The sequence below is a fragment of the Mustela nigripes genome, chromosome 4 (genome assembly GCF_022355385.1).
Source record: "Mustela nigripes isolate SB6536 chromosome 4, MUSNIG.SB6536, whole genome shotgun sequence".
In the NCBI taxonomy this organism is placed as follows: domain Eukaryota; kingdom Metazoa; phylum Chordata; class Mammalia; order Carnivora; family Mustelidae; genus Mustela; species Mustela nigripes.
In genome coordinates, this window is record NC_081560.1 from 40,887,371 (window position 1) to 40,905,733 (window position 18,363).

The window sequence follows — 18,363 nt, forward strand, 5'->3', positions numbered from 1 at the left end:
ATCTCTCTAAAAAAAAAAAAAAAAAGAAAGAAAGAAAGAAAAAGGAAATAATCCTAAGACAGAGAAGTATCTTCCATAATGATAAACAGATCAATATATCAAGAAAGAAGTAACAATTGTTAATGTGCATACACTTAATAACAGAGCCCCAAAAAACAAAAATTTAAAAATTTAATTAAAAAATTCAAAAGAAAAGCAGATAGTTCAACAGTAGTTGAAAATGTCAATGCTCCTCCCTCTATAACTGATAGAACAAGGGGACAAAAAGTCAGTAAGGATATAGAAGACCTGAACAACACTTAACAACTAACTTGACCCAACTAACATCTATAGAACATTCCATTCAACTACAGAAAAGTACACATTATTTTTTAACTATACATGGCACATTGTCCTCTATGGACCATATACTAGACAATAAGACAAGTATCAATCCATTTTTAAAATCTGAAATCATACAAACATTTATCCAGTTAAATTAAGAATCAACAACAAGAAGAAATCTGGAAAAAAAAACCAATGTGCACAATTTAAAAAAATAGATAAAAGAGGAAATCAGAGAAATTAGAAAATAGTTTGGCTTAAAAGAAAGTACAATATACCAAATTTTATGGAATGTAGCTATACCAGTGCTTAGAGGAAAATTTAAAACTTTAAACATTTATGCTACAAGAAAAATCCAAAATTGACAAAAATCTTTGACAAAATATTGATGAACTGAATCCAGCAACATATAAAAAGAATTATACCCATGACCAACTGGGATTTATCCTAGATATGTACGATGGTATTAACATCTGAAAATCAGTTAATAGAATATACTGAATTAGTCGAGGTTCTAACTACATTAGCATCCCCAAAAGAAAGAGAAACATGATTTGACAAAATCTATCACCTATCCATGTCAGAAACACTCAATAAATTATAAAAAGGAACTTTCTTAACCTGATAAAGGGCATCTTTGAGTACCTTACTGCCAGCTTCATACTTAATGACAAAAGACTGAATGCTTTTGTCTTAAGATCAGGAACATAAGAAGGATGTCCACTCTCACCACATTCAATTTTTATTGAAAATTCTAATCAGTTTAATAAATAAAAATAATAGAAGTCTGAAAATTGGAAAGGAATGGGTAAGACCGTCTTTATTTTCAGACAGCATGATCCTGAATAGAAAATCCTGAGGTATCTAAATAAAATGACTATATTGAATAGGAAAGTTTAATAAGATTGCAGGATTTAAGAGTAATATAAAAACCAATTATATTTGTTTATATTAACAACAAATTTTTAAGAATTGAAACTGAGGAAAAAATTCCATTCACGATATACCAAAAAATATGTAGGAATAAATTTAACAAAAGCAATGCAACACTGAAAACTAAAAACCATTGCTGAGAGAAATGAAAGTGTGCTTTACAGAAACGGAGAGCAGCATCATGGTAATGGATTGGAAGACAGTGGTGTTAAGAGAGCAGTACTCCCCAAATTGACCTATACACTAAACACATTTCTAATCAAAATCCTAACGTCTTTTTTTTTTGTAAAGATTGGCAAACTGATCCTAAAATTTAATGAAAACACGTAGAAACCAGAATAGCCCCAAATTTAGAAAACCACTGTTGGAGAAGTGATATATCTGATTTCCTGAGAAGTGATATATCTGATTTCAAAATCACACACAATTATTAGGTCTCAAGATAAGAGCTAAGACTATGAAACTTCTAGAAAATGTAGAAGAAAATCTTTGTGACTTTGGATTTAAAGATTCTTAAATATGACATCAAAAGGGCTATATTAAAATTCTATATATAATAAATACATAAGTTATATATAAACATATATGTTATATATAAATATATGTTATACATAATAAAAATAATAAATTTACAAATTTATTAAATTTAAACATTTTTGTTCTCCAGGAAATGTCATTAGAAAGTGAAAGGAATACTGTGGGAAAGTATGTACAAATCATATAGACTACAATATAGCAATGATTATTTTAATAAATGTTATTGACAATGTTCACTTTCAGTATCCCATATTTTATATATTCAGTGTGACACTTAGAAGCCTATAGATTTCAAAGTTCAACTGGTCTGGATTAGAATGATTTAGCCAGTTAACAGTGCAATTCCTGCTTGTGTAAAAGGCCTTAGATATGTCCTTTAACTTCTCTGAGCCTCAAATGTAACAATCTGTAAAAAGTAACAATCCCATGAGGAAGAGGATTAGCTGAGACACAGTGCGCAAAAATACCCAGCAGAGAGCTGAAGGTATTCTAGAAAATGTCATTTCATGTTTTCCTAGAACTTAGTAAGGTAAAGGGCAACTATTAAAAAGCTTATTCAATGAGAAATTATTTGATAAAATATAATTGTTTTTTCTAATTGTAGAGGAGTATGTGACTTTCTGGGATATTTTAGAAAATACTGAAGAAGTTTTTTAAATAATAAAATCAGCTGTGGGGTGCATGGATGGCTCAGTTGGTTCAACATCTGGCTTCAGCTCAGGTCATGATCTTAGTGTCTTGGGATCCAGCCCTGTGTCGAGCCCTGTGTCCGGCTCTGTGCTCAGCAGGGAGTCTACTTGTCCCTCTGTCCCTTCCCCTTCTCATGCTCTCTCTCTCGCAAATAAATAAATAAAATCACTTAAAAAAAAAAAAAGAATAAAATCAACTGTAAGCCCCAAATCCAGATGAACACTATTGATATTTTGTTATATTTCCTTTCAAAATTGTCTAGGTATGTATTTATGGTGTTTGGATCTTATTGTTTGATTTCTAAATCTGGATGGCTAAGAAAACAATCTAAAATCAAATACTGTTTTTTTTTTTTCCAACAAAACATTTGTAAAAATTTTTGTAGTTGTAAGTCTTTTTTAGCAGGTGAAAATTTTTCAAGTTAAAAAGTAGGTTTGTACATAAAAACTGTTGGGCATGGTCAAAGATGAGCTATTATTTCTATCTACCCAAACATCATCAATCTTCCCATCTATCCCTCCGTCCATTATCAGTCTGTCCTTCTTTTCACTCATTCATCCGTCTACTCACCTACCCACCCACTCACCCTTTCATCCCTCTTATTTTTCTATTCATCTATATTCTATCTCTAAGTATCTATTTTAGAATTCAAACACAGAAGTGAAAGGAAAAATGAAGCCATATGTTTTCTGAAAGATAATCTGATTAGTTCATGGCATTAATGATAAGGTCTGACTTTGCCATTTTGGATTACACAGAGGACATGTCTCATAACATGATGAACTAAATCTGCAGCTCCAACTTCAGCAAAGATATATATGAAGTATGCATTAAGAGAAAAGATTATACTTAAAATATTATGTTGGCAAAAGTATATTGAAATGAACAATATTTCAACTTCCCAATTCTTTCTGAATATATTAAGTTCTCACAAGGTCTCTCTGGGTGAACTGTAATGGGTATAATTAAAAGGAGAGTCTTACTAAAACTTTTTTCTTATTTTAATATAACTTTCCAGAAATTGAGAAAAATAAAGACTCCATTGATTAGATAACAACTTTTTTTTTTTTTCAAGTCAGGTGGTTTCTAGTTCTTTGCTTTCAACACAATTGAAGGGGTAGTTAATGGAGTTGTCAGGTGATGGATCATTTGGAATAATTTCCAACGATAGATCACTTTAAGATTTTTGATATTTAACTCAGAAGAAGTAACAGAATGGAGGGACATCACTCTATCAAAAGTCCTTCCATTTCCATTTACTTAAGGAAACATGTTTTCTCAGCACCTACCTCTTTAATAATGAAAAATAGGAACAGACATGATACGGAGTCTTGCCATTCTTCAACAGATGTAAGTACTAATCGAAAAGACCAATCATCTCATTAAGGAGTACAATTCCAGTAAAATTTTACTTTTGTTATTTAGGAATTGTTTATCGAATTGGCAATACATACTGCTTAGAAAAGCTAATTTTACTAATAATGAAAACTCTATCCAGAAGAATTTTTTTTAATACTTAGAGTTATATTCACAGGAAACTCAAATTTTCATGTAAGTTTTATTCATATTTTTAGTGTTAAGAGGTATAACAGTGTGATCAATAAAATACTCTCAACCACAAAAATATATTACATTGGGATAAAATTCTATAGTGGAAGAAAAATTCAAGGAAGTCAACTTTTTATTGAAATATGAATTCAAGGAGAGGGATTATCAACATAAATTTCTCACTGTGAAAGAAGCGTTTGAGCTTATATTTTTTTCCAGTGGTTGTGAGTAGGTATAAATCACTATAATATTTAGATTCCTTTGGATACATAGAGATTAATGTATGATTTCTACTATAATATTTATAGTCTGCCTAGAATTATACTCTTTGCAACTAGGTAAATTAATATCCATTAATAATATTTTAACATCCATTAAAATGTGAAAGGGGTACATAATTTTTCAAATTTCCTTTGGGGGGTACAAAGCGAAATATTTGACACCACTGGTGTATAATCTAGATTCTAGAGCATTAAGAGCCCATGCACTGCCATGTGCCCTTCAAGGCACCTCAAGATGGGATCTCTTCCTATCTCTCTCACTCCGTCTTTCCCACGGAGCTTGGGGATGCCCAACTCTTCTCTTTCTCACATCCAAGGCTTTATAAAGGCTACACCTCTCTCCTTGAAGCCCTTTCCTGCCTTTTCCTGCTGAATGAGGTTCCCCCATTTTCCAACATTCAACTTCTCCAGGAAATGTCCCCGGTTCCTCGAGGCAGAGTGCGTTTCTTCCTCCTCTGTGCTTCCAAAGCATTAATGGGTCCCTGAACCGTAGTGCTTACAGGCTGCCAGGACTAGACTGTCTTTCTAGTCATCGGGCTGCCCTCCTGGTCCATGATTTCTCTTATGCACGTTTGTATCCTACGCCTCTGAGCACATAGCAGGTGCTCAAAAGTATGCATTGAGTTAATAACAAGATGGGATGGCTCCTGTGTCTGTACTCTCATTTCTTGATTATTAGCTTTTCATGTATTTCTAAAGTAGCCAAGCCCACCATCCTGAATCTCTCAGCACTGTTTGCTTATTTCTTCTCTTCGCCTTTGCTTGCGCTCTGCTCAGCTTTGAGTGTGCTCAGCCTCTCACCAGGAAATGGCCCTCTCTTGTTGCCGATGCTCTTGTGAATGTTAGAAGTTTGGAACTCACTGAGCACTTTCTCATAAAGATGGTGTTGTAGGTGATGGTCAGTTTAGGCCACAGAGCCTGATCTTCCCAGATGGAGGGAAAATACTAGCTATTGGCAATAAAAGCAAAATTCGGCCATAGAAAGGTGAAAACGCTATTGTCACTGCAATATGTTTTTTCAAAGAAGTTTTTGAGTTTCTATTTTAAAGATTTTTTTTTTTATTTGATAGACAGAAATCACAAGTAGGCAGGGAGGTGGGCAGGAGGGAGGCAGGCTCCCCGCTGAAGCAGAGAGCCCAATGCGGGGCTCGATCCCAGGACCCTGGGATCATGACCTAAGCCGAAGCCAGAGGCTTTAACCCGCTAGGCCACCCAGGCGCCCCTCTGAGTTTCTATTTTAAAAAAGAGTCACAGAGAATATGTCTTTGCCCTATAGTCTCAGCAGCTGGAATAGAAACTGTGCATTTTTACGTGCTGCATTGCTTAAACCTTACAACGCTTTTGCCCGGTGTGTCAGATAGCCTGTGCTAAGTTTGCAAACCACTCCACACTTCTACAACAGTCATTAGCTTACAGTTCTGTGGGCTGGCAATTTGGGGTGGGCACAGCTGGGGGTCCTCCCACTTGTATCCCCTCAACTCACTCCTGCGGCTGTATTCAGGTGGTAGACAGGGAGATGACGGGAGCTGCATGTTCTAGAATGGCCTCGTTCACCAATCTAGTAGTTGGCCGGCTGTTGGCTGGGCCCCTTGATTTCCCTTCCTGTGGCCTCTCCAGAAGGCTGGCTCCAGCTCACAGCTAAACAGTTCTAATAGGGCAAAAGTAGAAGCTGCAAGGCCTCTGAAGGTCTGGATTCAGACCCAACATGCTGTCATCTCCTCCACGGTCCACTGATCAAAGCAGGTTACTTCACTTGGAAGACTGGGAAGTAGGTCACCCCTCTTCATGGGAATAAGTGCAAAACAGTGGCTGGCATCCATGTTTAGTGTACTGTGCAGACAGGTGTTATTATCCTATTTGGTGGGTGCCAAAATCTGGGTTCAGAAAGATTAACCATCCTACCAAATACATCAGCTCGTAAGTCACAGAAGCAGGATGTGAGCCCAGGTCTGTCTGACCCCCCACGTTCTTCTGCTCTCTCCTGGTACATAGCTTCTCCCTTCTCTTCCCTCTCTTCCATTCTCTTTTCTTCCCTGTCTGCCTCTCCCTCCCTGGGTGGTGTGCCACCAGCTCTGGCTTAGTAACTAATAGCTTAGGGAAACTAGACTGAGAGTAGGATAATTCTAAGTGATCATTTTCATGCCTTTCTTTCTTATTTCCCTTTCTTTCCACCAATATGAGAAATAATGTAAACATGTAAAGCCATGTCTTCTGCTCCCACCCAAGGAGGGAAATCTGAGGAGAACAGAACTGAGGGGCACTGGGGGGGCAGGTGAGATGTACAAAGTCACATGAGTCCAACAGAAATTCAGGGACTAAGGTGTGGCATGGCTCCCAGACCTGTGCTCTGCCCCTCCCTGGGCCCAAACCAGGAACAAAGGAGTCAGTTTTGATTCTCACTTTTCCTCCCAGTTCTTTCCTTCATACATCACTTCATTAATAAATTGTATCAGGTGAACCTCCACAGTAGATCCCAAATCTGTCTGTTTTCCTCGGTCCCCCCTGCCACCTGTTACTCTCTGTGATCCACCGTCATCTCTCTCCAGGACCACCTGTTACTCTCTGCTCCCACCGTTGTCCCCTAAGGCCCTTCCTCCCCATGACAGTCAGCATGATAATTTAAAGACATAGATCAGATAGCAGCAGCCCCTTCAAACAAAACCCAGCCATGGCTCCCCATCACTCTCTGGAAAAATCCCTGGCTTTTTTGCAATCTACAGATCCCTTGAACCTGGCCCCTTCCTTCCCCTGAATTTCATCTTTCACCCCTGGGTTCTGGCTTTCCTAGTTTTATGCCATGAAGTGGCCATCAGCAGCCCCCACGTCTTACAAAACTTGTCCCAGCTCCTCATGATCCTTTCTATTATATTAGTCATTGTGTGTGTGTGTGTGTGTGTGTGTGTGTGTGTGTGTGTGTATTCTACAAAGAAGCCTTCTCCATTGGCTCTAGCTAAGGTTTATAACACCTGCATCCTCATTACCCTCTGCTAATTCACCCTGTCCTTTTTCTTTTTAGCACCTAAAATTATTTATAATTCTGTGTTTGTTTACTTGTTTACGATCACTATTCTCTAACAGAGTATAATCTCTAAGAGGGCAGGAACTCTGTCAGTTTGTTTCCAGCATGTACTAGGAGCCCAATACAGTGCCTCCATCTAGAAGGAACTCAATGCATACTCTGTTCCAGTCCCAGCTGGTTACTTGGCAAGGTATGCTAACCTCTCCAAGCCTCTGTCCACTAGTCTGTAAATTGAGAGCAATAATTCCTACATCTAGGAGTTGTTGTGAAGTTTGAATGAAATGATAATATATACAAAACACTTCAAAAACTGTAGGGCAGGGACACCTGGGTGGCTCAGTTGGTTAAGCGTCTGCCTTCAACTCAGCTCATGATCCGCAGTCCAGGGATGGAGGTTCCCTGCTCCGCGGAGAGTCTGCTTCTCTCTCTGCCTCTCGCCCCACTCATGTTCTCTTTCTCTCTCTCTCACTCTCTCAGATAAATAAATAAAATCTTAAAAAAAAAAAAAAAAAAACAATGTGTAGGGCACACGCTAGCCATGTGACGAATTATTTATGCCCCCACTTAGGGTCAAAAAGGTAGTAGAGTCATGCTGACCCTGGCTCTGACAAATGCCAAGTGCTTTCCAGGCTTTTCCATGAAGTGTGGACTTCGGACAAGTGGGAAATCTTTTAACCTGCTCTCCACAGTGCCTGCATTTCCAGCCAGTGTGGATATGATTATAATTAGAGTTGCAAGACTCCTGTTTCATTTCAAAAGGATTCTGGGTATAGTACGCAACCTACCTCCAGTATGTGTCCAGAAGCAGATCCCTTTGGCAGGTGTTCTCATTTGGGCCCGTTCTCATCTTCTCGTACAATATCAGGAGTGTCTGTTTCGATTACCCTCCTTAGTCTCAGATGCCATGTGAGAAGAGATTTGCCATATGTGAGGTTTCAAATGGTGACCACTCAGCTAATGCGCAGCTCTCACCGGCTCTCGTCACTTCCTAAATGAACAGTAGCTTGGACAAACTCACTTGCGCAGAGCCATGCCTTTTATTAGCAGCCAGAGAATGGTCTGTAATGGGAGAAATTACTCTGTTCATGCATCTCTCCCAAGGAAAACATTCTTTAGCTTGTCAAGCCCGGGGAACCTCTTACTAGAAACTACAGCAAAGTCAATTTCTCTATTCTCGCCAACTGAAGGATTCAGAACACACCTCACTGCAGACCCTAAATTAACAATCCAGCTGGAAGGGGAATCGAGCCTCTTTGAAAATGGGCGGGGATGTCCAAGTGGGCAGGACTCAAATCAAAGCGGAGCCCAACCTGGGCGTTTACATATTTCAAACCTATTACCCCCTTTTCTGCAGAGCTCTTTTGATGGTAACTCTTCACCAGGCAGAGTGAGGGTAATGGCAAGATCCTACTGATCTTCAGAGGCAGCTGACTTTTTTTTTTTTTTTTTTTTGCTCCTTTTTATCTAATGATTTCCAATTTTAGCAAGCTGTGCTAAGGAGCCTCCAAAGTCATAAGAGTCCTTGATGGGATTCCTTTGCGTAAAAGAAAAACCCATATCTATAAGTACAAAGAAGCAGGTTGGTTTTGAACAGCGTGATTCGCAATTCGCTTTGCATTGATCCTTCCAAGCCCTGGATTAAAACAAAGGCATACTTGTATTTCAAGTCCACTTTGGGTGAAGCCGCTCATTGATGAAATGGCAGATGAAGTGACTGTGATGCAAGATTTCAACCCAATCTCCACCACCTTCTTTGTTTGTTTTTAAAGATTTGTTTATGTATTTGAGAGAGAGAGTGCATGCATGCACGCACAAGTGAGGGGAGAAAGAGACTCCCAGGCAGACTCTCGTACTGAGTGTGGAGCCTGACTCGGAGCTCGAGCTCATGACCCTGAGATCATGACCTGAGCCAAAGCCAAGAGTCAGATACTCAACTAACTGAGCCACCCAGATGTCCCTCCTCTGCCTTCTTTGATCCTGAGCTGCATGCCATGACTATTTGCTATAGAATCTGCTATATGACTCAGCTGATGGCTCTGGTTGTTTCACATCAGAATAGAAGTACCGCCATGCCCTATGCCCTCTGCCCTCCAACAAGACAAAACCAATATAAGCAATGTTGTTGGGGATCGTGACTGAGTCAGAACACAGCTTCGAGTGTACCCATTCAGCTTTTCCTGTGGAGACCCCTGGCAACTAACAACTGAAATGTCCCTTCAGTGCTTCTCAGTCAGCTTGCTTGAAGTCAGAAAACCTTGCTGTCCCCTGACTCCAAAACAGACCCTGCATCAGGCACTCAAAGTCAGAGTTAAGACCCCATTCCCACCCTCAAGGAACTTAAGGTCCAACTCTAAACTCTTAGAAAAGAAGTTCTAGAAGAGTAGGTAACTTGTGCCAAGTTGCACTATTTATAACGGACTGATCCAGTATTGGGACCCAAGTTTATTCTTTAATTCAAAGCCTCTCCCTTTTTAACTATACCTCACTGTATCCCCTTTCCACACTGCAATATAATTATTTATAATTGCTTTTCAATTGCAGCTATTAAAATTTATTTGGCTCCACCTAACTTAAGAGGTGATTGGCGGAGACATATTAAGGTATAAAAGCATATTATAAATGCTGAATATATTCACATATGTTAAATATATTTATATATTTAAAATAAAAATGAAATTGGTCTATCTCTGGGTGATTTAAAGGATGTTCATTTTATTTACAGTATTCTGTATTTTTTGTTTGCTGAGATTGCATTGAATCTGTATTTTTGAAATGTTTTTAAAATAAAATATATATGGCAATGCTTTTTAGACTATAAAGTGCTAATAACTATTAGCTACTGAATTCACTGGGTGTAATAAGACTCTCAATGCATGGATTAGGTTAAAAGCACATCTAATCAACCTTGATAGTTGACGCTGATAAACGTGCCATTGCTCTCAGAACAGTAAGACTGGTTTTTAAGATCATGCTATCTCAGATTAGGGGAGTCCAGCTTTGTCCAGCTTTATCTGTCTAGAAATGGTTGGTTGTACTCTCACATCTGTTATCAGCCACCTTCCCTCAAGGGGTCCTTGTAGAAATCTGGTTTTAATGACACTGCATGTGAATTTGGGTTCCCAGCTCCTTGAGCATATGGATAATAGCGAGCTACTACTGGGCCAGGCCCCCTGGAACTTCTTCATTTGGGATATAAGCCATCTTTTGCCTCCTTAGAAACCAACCTCTGCTAATAAACGCCACTCCTGCTATCTCAAGAAGGCCTACCAATTTCCTCGCACAGACTTACTGATCTTTGGCCAACCAACCCTTTGTGTATAGAAGAAAGAGTCCCCTCCCTTTGGAAAAAGGAGGATTGGGCTTCCACAGACATTCAGATCAAGGCTGGTAATAGAACCTTCTAAGGGGTGTCAGCCTAGTACTTCTGGGCCTACACATTTATATATCAAGATAGCTGAAGGAATATATTTTTAATTTAATCTGAGGTTCCTTCCAGACACTTATTATATTGGTACATGCTTTCAAGCAGAGTGCTTTATAGCTGGGAGGTAAAATGATATTTTACAATAGTACTATGATTTCAAAGCCACATTCAGTTGCACTGTTATCTCCCTTAAGCATTACAGCAGCCCTGTAGAATTATTACCTACATTGCAGTGAGGAGACCAAGTCTTAGAAATCCAGGATGCTGAGTCCAAGATTCAAGGGCAAGACTCAATACCAGATCTTCTGACTCCAAATGCTGAGCAATTTCCACCACTTTTCTAAAATTAAAAAACTGACCCTGGATCACAGCTGAGCATGTATGGAGTGGGAATGATCCTAGTCTCAATGAAGCCAACTACTGCAAAAAAGAAGAAAAGGAGAGGGGAAAGAAGCCAATGCCTACTGGGCTTCCACTCTGTGCTAGCTGGTTTATTTCTGCACTATCTCCTTTAAATGCCATTTCTTTCTCCATGTGATCAAAATAGAAATAAACAAAGATTCCGTTAGGTCCCCAAAGTCACATAGCTTCCAAGTAGCAAAACTGAACTGACAACCATTCTTTCTGGTCCTCAAACACACCATCTTAGCACACTTCACACCTCATTACAACTCACAGGGCCTCTATGCACATGGCAGATTTTAAAAGGCTTAGCCAACAAACGTTCTGTGTTGTGGGGAGGTTGGTGTTCCTAAGGACACACACGTATCCCTTCCTTTCTTCTGGCCCTCCAACACTGTTTTCTTTTCCACACTGCTGACATTTCTTCTGCCCCCTCCCCCCTTGCAGCCTGCGTGGTGGTAGTTTCTGTGATTGAACAACTTGCTCAAGTTCACAACTCCACGGTGGAGGCCTCCATGGAGAGACTCTGCAGCTACCTGCCGGGTAAGTACAGAAAGGGTCATGCAGCTGTGGGTCTGCTTCTTTGTTTGATTCTTGGGTCATCATGAGTGAGTTTATACCCTACACCTGCTTAGGGAGTTTATGTGAGTTGATATTTTTATGAGACTAATAGAAATTAAAACAAACACACAAAAAACCACTCTAGTATATTTGTGCTCCCCGATGTTCATTTTCCATCATGGCGGGATGAGACTGCTGTGGACATTTATGGAATAAAACATAGAATGGCTAATTTTTGTTTCATGTGTTACATTTATAAGGATTTGCCCACCAACTGGGGTTCATTGCCTTAAGTACCAAGAAGGTCAAAATAATGAAAAAAATGGATAATTTTCAGTGATTTATGTTAGTTTAACCTCATGCACATTCCCAGAGGCACCCAGAGCCCTACCAACACAGAGCTTTGTTTAGGCTGAGAAGACAGCTGATCTTAAAAACCTAACTGGGGAAAATAATCTGGGAACAGCCCATGGATTTGAACAGGATCTCAATTAAATTATTTACCCATCCTCCAAAAAAAAAAAAAAAAAAAAAGAACTGATTGATGATTTAAACAAGTTGTGGGGGGAGGAGTTAAGATGGTGGAGGAGTAGGAGATCCCGGAGCTCCTCTCGCCCCCCAAACGCAGCTAGATAGTTATCAAGTTATTCTGACCACCCAAGAAGTCCATTCGGGGTCTGAAAGAACTGCAAGGCTCCAAGTGGAAAAGCGACCACCTTTTGGGAGGTAGGAAGTGCAGAAATTCACCGGGGGAGACTGAGCTGTGGAAACGGGGCAGAGAGGGAGCCTGCTTGGGCGAGCTACTGCTAAGTATTAGAGGCCTCTGAACGCAAAATCTGAACTTTTAAGTTCCTTATGGGGGCAGATAAGCCAGGATTAAAGGTGCTCAGGTGGCGAAAAGGGGCAGAATCCCAGGAGTGACCAGGTAGTCTGAGGATCCCCTGGGTTTCAGGAAGAATGCGTGGCACCAAGGGGCGCCTGGGTTCCCAGGCATAGAAGCCAGAGGCCCGAGAGAGCAGCGGGACTTCGTGCAGGCTTTCCGCTATAAAGTGTGGACTCCGCGTCGGTCTGGCGACCCCTTTCCTGGGAGGGGCAGGCAGGCGTGGGGAGAATCTCTCCCAGGGGAACAGTGTGGTTTGAGGGGTGGGTGACCCCGAAATTTGGTTTTGAAATTCAGTCACATGCCAGAAATAAAAAGGCTCGGACACAGGCAGAGTGAATGCAGGGTTCTAGCATACACGGGGGACACAAATAGGGTGACTGTTTGCTTTTCTTTGAGGGCTCACAGAAGAGTAGGGGGTGTGAACTGCCAGCTCCGAGGCGGGAGAGCAGGGCGCCGCCATATTCATCCCGCACATCCGCGTTGATAAGGGTTCAGGGAGCAAAAACAGCGCCACCTAGTGGAGGCCAGAGCCCTGGCCACCAAGCCTCACCCCACTGAGCCCTGGAGAGGGGTTTCCACGGAGACAGGTTGGCTTGAGAATCAGTGCAGAGGACACTCCCGCAGCCGACCAGCAGAAACAACTAGCTCCCACCAAGTTTATTATCATTGAGCGCTGCAAAGCTTCAGCTCTAGGGGAAATAGGATTGAGCTTCCTTTTTACTTGTATTCTATATTTCTTTTATTCTTCTTATTTTTTTTTTTCATTTAATAACACAAGAAACGAGATGTTGGTGAGGATGAGGAGAAAGGGGAACTCTCTTGACAGTGGAAATGCAAACTGGTACAGCCGCTCTGGAGAATAGTATGGAGGTTCTTCAAAATGTTAAAAAATACAATTACCCTGTGATTCAACAGTCACGCTACTAGGTATTTACCCAAAGGATACACAGGTACAGATTTGAAGGGATACATGCACCCCAATGTTCATAGCAGCATTATCAACAATAGCCCAACTATGGAGAGAGCCCAAATGTCCATCAACAGATGAATGAATAAAGAGGTGGTACATATACAATGGAATACTCCTCAGCCATCAAAAAGAATGAAATCTTACCATTTGGAACAACGCGGATAAAGTTAGAGTATTATGCTAAGTGAAATAAATCAGAAAAAAAACAAATATCATATGATCTCATTTACTCTGTGGAATTTAAGAAAGAAAAGAGAGGAACATATGGGAAGGGGAAAAAGGGAAAAAAGGGGAGAGGGAAACAAGCCATAAGAGACTCTTGAAAAGAAAACAAACTGGGGGAGATGATGGTGGTTAATGGAGGGAGGTGAGGAGGTGAGTGAGCGATGAGATAGATGGGCGATGGGTATTAAGGAGGGCGCTTGTTATGATGAGCACTGGGTGTTGTATGTAAGTGATGAACCATGGAGTTCTACTCCAGAAATCAATATGCATTATATGTTAACTATCAAAATTTTAAATAAAAAAAAAGAAATAGAAATAGAAAGCATAATTAGTGAATTTGCAGATTTGGGTATAATAGGTATTATGTTTGATGATTCAATCATAATTTAACATTATCTCCATCTTCTAGAATGAATAAAACTGATTAGGTACAAAAATACACAAGTTGTGTATTTCTCTTTCAATCTCAACAAAATCGAGAAAATGCTGATTCTGTTTCCCTTATAGATCCTTTATAGAATACTATTAAGTGAACAATCACAATGGGTAAACTTCTTTGAGAATCAAATTGTCATTGACTTAATGTTAAGAAACAAATTCATCAAGGATGAATTTTCTTGAAGTAAGAAAGCTAGACTAATGGCGTCTGTGTCTTGGGCTTATACAGCATGTTGTGTGAACAGCACAGAAGCATTTTCGGAGGATTTACTGCATTCAGTTACAATATGCATTCACAAGCTAAATTTCTTGGAATTTAAACTAAAGATCAAGAGAGAATAAAACAGATGTGTTTACAATGTCCCAGATTAACCATTGCTAAGGTTTTGACATATTTACATCATCTTTCTTTTATGGAATTAGAATGTGGCAGATAAATTTGAAACACCCTTTGGCTTCCCCTCACCCCCAGTTCCTTTCTCCTCCAATCTCCTTAGAGGGAACCACTCATATGAACTTGATGAGTATTGTTCTTGTTGAGCTTTATACTTTCACATTCACTTGTATGAATTCATAAACAATTTATGGTATTATTCAGTGAATAATTTTTTAACCTGTTTTTGGTAAAACAAAATGTTTTTAAAATGTTTGATATGTCTTTTAAGTCTATTTTAATCTACAAGTTTTCTTTCCTTCCCTTTTCTTTGCCATGTAATTTAATTGTGGGATTTGCTCTATAGAGTTTCCCACAGCCTGGATTTTGCTCATTGCTTCCCTGTGATATGGTTGAGTATGTTGTTGTGTGTTCTGTATTTCGTGAAAATTTGCAGCTAGATCCAGAGGCTTGATCAGACTCCAGTTTGATTTCTTTGGCAAGACTATAAGTGGTGATGTTTTCTTTCATTGAGAGGCCATTAAATGTGGTTTTTCCTTTTTGTGATATTAGCAGCTGTTGATGCTCAATAACCCAATCTATTAGTTAATTGGGAGCTGCAAAATGGTGCTATTCTAAATAACATTCATATTATATTTAGTGGTGGAAATGCATTAGGGACAGTTCCCTCATCCTCATCATATTTTAAAGACATGTTCCCCACAGTCACTAATGATAATGTTTATAGTAAGAAAGTCCAGATACATTCCTGATTCCTTTGCTCTACTTGCCAGTTTTCAAATAATTCATTCCTTTCTGTGATCATCCCACAGTAGTCAATCACTTTTCTTTAAAATACCAATATGAACTCTTGAATTTATACGTATTTCATGAGTTTGTTTTGTTTTGTTTTGTTTTTTTCAATTACCATCCTTCTGTAACTCAAACTGTCTCATGTTTGACCAGTGGGAACTTCAAGTTGGCTCCTGAGTCCCTTTGACACGAGTCTAAGTAACCTTTGATAGCTTCCTTACTAATTGATACAAGATGTTCCAGCCCTGACTTGTGCTTTTCCAGCCCCAGGCTTGAAATCAATCATTTCTCTCAAAAGCTCTGGTTTCCATTATTGGGAAATAGTATTTTAAGACCACAATCTGGGTGTTCATTGGCCACTGAGTTTGTCATTCTTTCTGGGTTTCTTTAGTAGACAATGCTAGGAAAAAAACATATATTTATATATACATACATTTACCTATATTACGTATAATTTTAAGACAAAATGTCTAGTGAGTTCATACTAACATTTCAAATTCAGGATTACAGGATTCTTTTCTTGACAGGATTTTCTTCTTAATCTCTTCTGAATCTTATCTGTATCTCTTCTTTCCATACTTGAAGGCCTAATTCTCAAGGGCAGAGGGATAAAATATCCCATCATGACTCATTCACCTCTCCCTCATTACATATATAACGTCTCAGAATGTCAGTCCTCGTCCTGCTACCATTAATATACTTTATAATCACTGAAAGCAGTTAACATTGTTTTTTTGCATATACTTTTCCTGTTTCTCCACCCTTTCTAGTCATTGACTATATGCCCTGAGCATACAGCTATTACGGATGATACCCATTCCCTGCCCGCCATCACTTTGTCTCGGTCCCATCAGCAACTATTTGATCGATGTTCACCACCAGCCCTTATGAGGATGTCTCTCTAGCTGAGCTGTTGTCTAAAGTTCATTCCTCAGGAGGGACTCATGGGAACAATATTCCCTGAATTCTTTCCTGTCAATAGCTAGCTCTCTGTGCCCTTTACACTTGAAAATCAGTTGTTTTTCTGGATATGTAAATCCTTGGCACACAATTTCTTTCCCTCAGTATCTTAAATGTGTCTTTAAAAAGCCTGCTGGTAATCTAATTCCCTTTTTCTTGTAAGTCACTTGCTGTTTTTGCCTAGAAATTCAAAGATTGCTTTTTCCTTTCTTCTCCAAAATTCAGTCATCTAAGTAGAATGTGTCTTAGTGTTAGTTGTTGTATGTTGACGTCAGGCACAGAGAATATTCTCAAGTACATTTTTTTATAATTTCAGGAAAGTTGTTTACTTGTTCAGTTTCATTGATTTGGTTTTCTTTTTCAGAGATTTCTAATATCCGTATTTTCAATCTCCTTTGCCTAACCTCGATATGTTGCCTAGCTATTGAATAGTTTCTATCCCTTTATTTTTTCTCTTGAAAGTTTTGCTCCTTTTCACCTTGTATTTTACTTAAGACATTAGCTATTGTGTTCAGTTCTTGTATACACTCTAGTTCAGACTTCATTTCTCTTATAATCTTGTATTTTTCCCTGAGTTCTTTTATTCCATGTCTGAGTTATTCTAATTCTGATTTCTGTTGTTCTTTCACGACTTGTAACATTTTATTAATGCTCCTTAACTCATTACGAAATACTATGTTATTTTTTAATCCTTTTTTGGGCTTGACTTTCTGGCATGCTTTTGCTATCTATAAGGATGTGATTCTGTTCCTTATTCTTTTTTTCTTATAATAACTTTGTATGGGAGTTGACCTAGATACATTTCTGTTGCTCATTTTTATGTGAAATTAGTTTTCCAAAACTCTTAAAGAGAAGTGGTTCAAGGTACTTTTCTAAATGCATAAAACTTTTTCTGTTGTTCCTGTGTAGTGTTAAAACACACACACAGACACACAAACCACAGCAGCTTGCTTGCTGAGAGAGTTTCTGACTGTTTCCCTGCCCACTTTTATCTGGATTTTCTCTTTCCTTTGCTTCTGTCCAGCTCAGTGTTGTTTCCAAACCCAGCAGTTTCTCCTCAGTATGCACACTGTCCTGTTAGGGAGCACTGGCAGGTCAGTTTCTGCAATTTATACATGCCTGGACAAGCCAGCCATCTTAGTCCTTCTGCCTTGAGCCCTTTGTACTCATCTGTCACAGTGGGCCAAACCCCTCCCAGTCTCAGGTGCTGTACTTTAATTGGTCCACCATACTTTCTGAGCAATACCTATGGGCTATCTGGGGATTCCCCTACTCTCAGGTTTCTCTGGCATTCCATTGCTTCCCTTTACTTTCTGTCATATAGACATTGATAACCCATAGGTCTTGTGGCCATGAGTGGTTTATCCTTGCCTAAATGTGTTTTGGGGTTCATGGAAATACCTACTTATGTTATAACAATTGTCCATGGATTTGGGGTTTTTCTTTCCAGGAGCTCGTTTTCCCCTCTTAGGTGGAAACTCAAAGAAATTCCAAAATTCCTCTGCCTTCAACATTATCTTTCCAGAATTCTCCCCGTGTGGGATTTTGCTTTCATAGTAATGTCTACTGTATGTATAGCTCTGCAACTTCTGTTTTTCACTCAACAGTATGTTTTTGAGATCTGTAGATCTATGTTAAGACCTAGAGACTTAGGTCAAGCCCCTTAATTACTCTACAGTTCTTCACCACATAAATGTCCCATATTTTCCTGACCCATCCCCCATTACTGGATGTTTACAGTGTATCATAAACCTGACTTTGCATTTTCACATCCCTGAATTAGAGAAAGAAGAGGAAAACATTATTACCATTTCACAAAACAGGAAAAAAAGTGAAAACAGTCATAATTATCATTAAGATTTGTTTATTGGTTGTCATTTCCGTGTAATAGACCACACTGAAGATAATCACCATTTGTACCTGGTGTTTGATTTTCTCTTTTTAGGCAAGGTTGTGTTGTTCAAAGATGAAAGGCTCAGTAA

General features: G+C 39.2%; 1 protein-coding gene across 4 annotated transcripts in view; it reads left to right on the plus strand.

The window, feature by feature from the left end:
- The window catches only part of AOAH (acyloxyacyl hydrolase), a 160,671-nt gene that overhangs the window by 7,253 nt on the left and 135,055 nt on the right, over positions 1-18,363 (plus strand). For all 4 annotated transcript variants that reach the window (XM_059395657.1, XM_059395655.1, XM_059395659.1 and 1 more), the window contains one exon: positions 11,606-11,701. In XM_059395657.1, the coding sequence (XP_059251640.1) occupies positions 11,606-11,701 (96 nt within the window). The remainder of the gene's footprint in view (positions 1-11,605; positions 11,702-18,363) is intronic.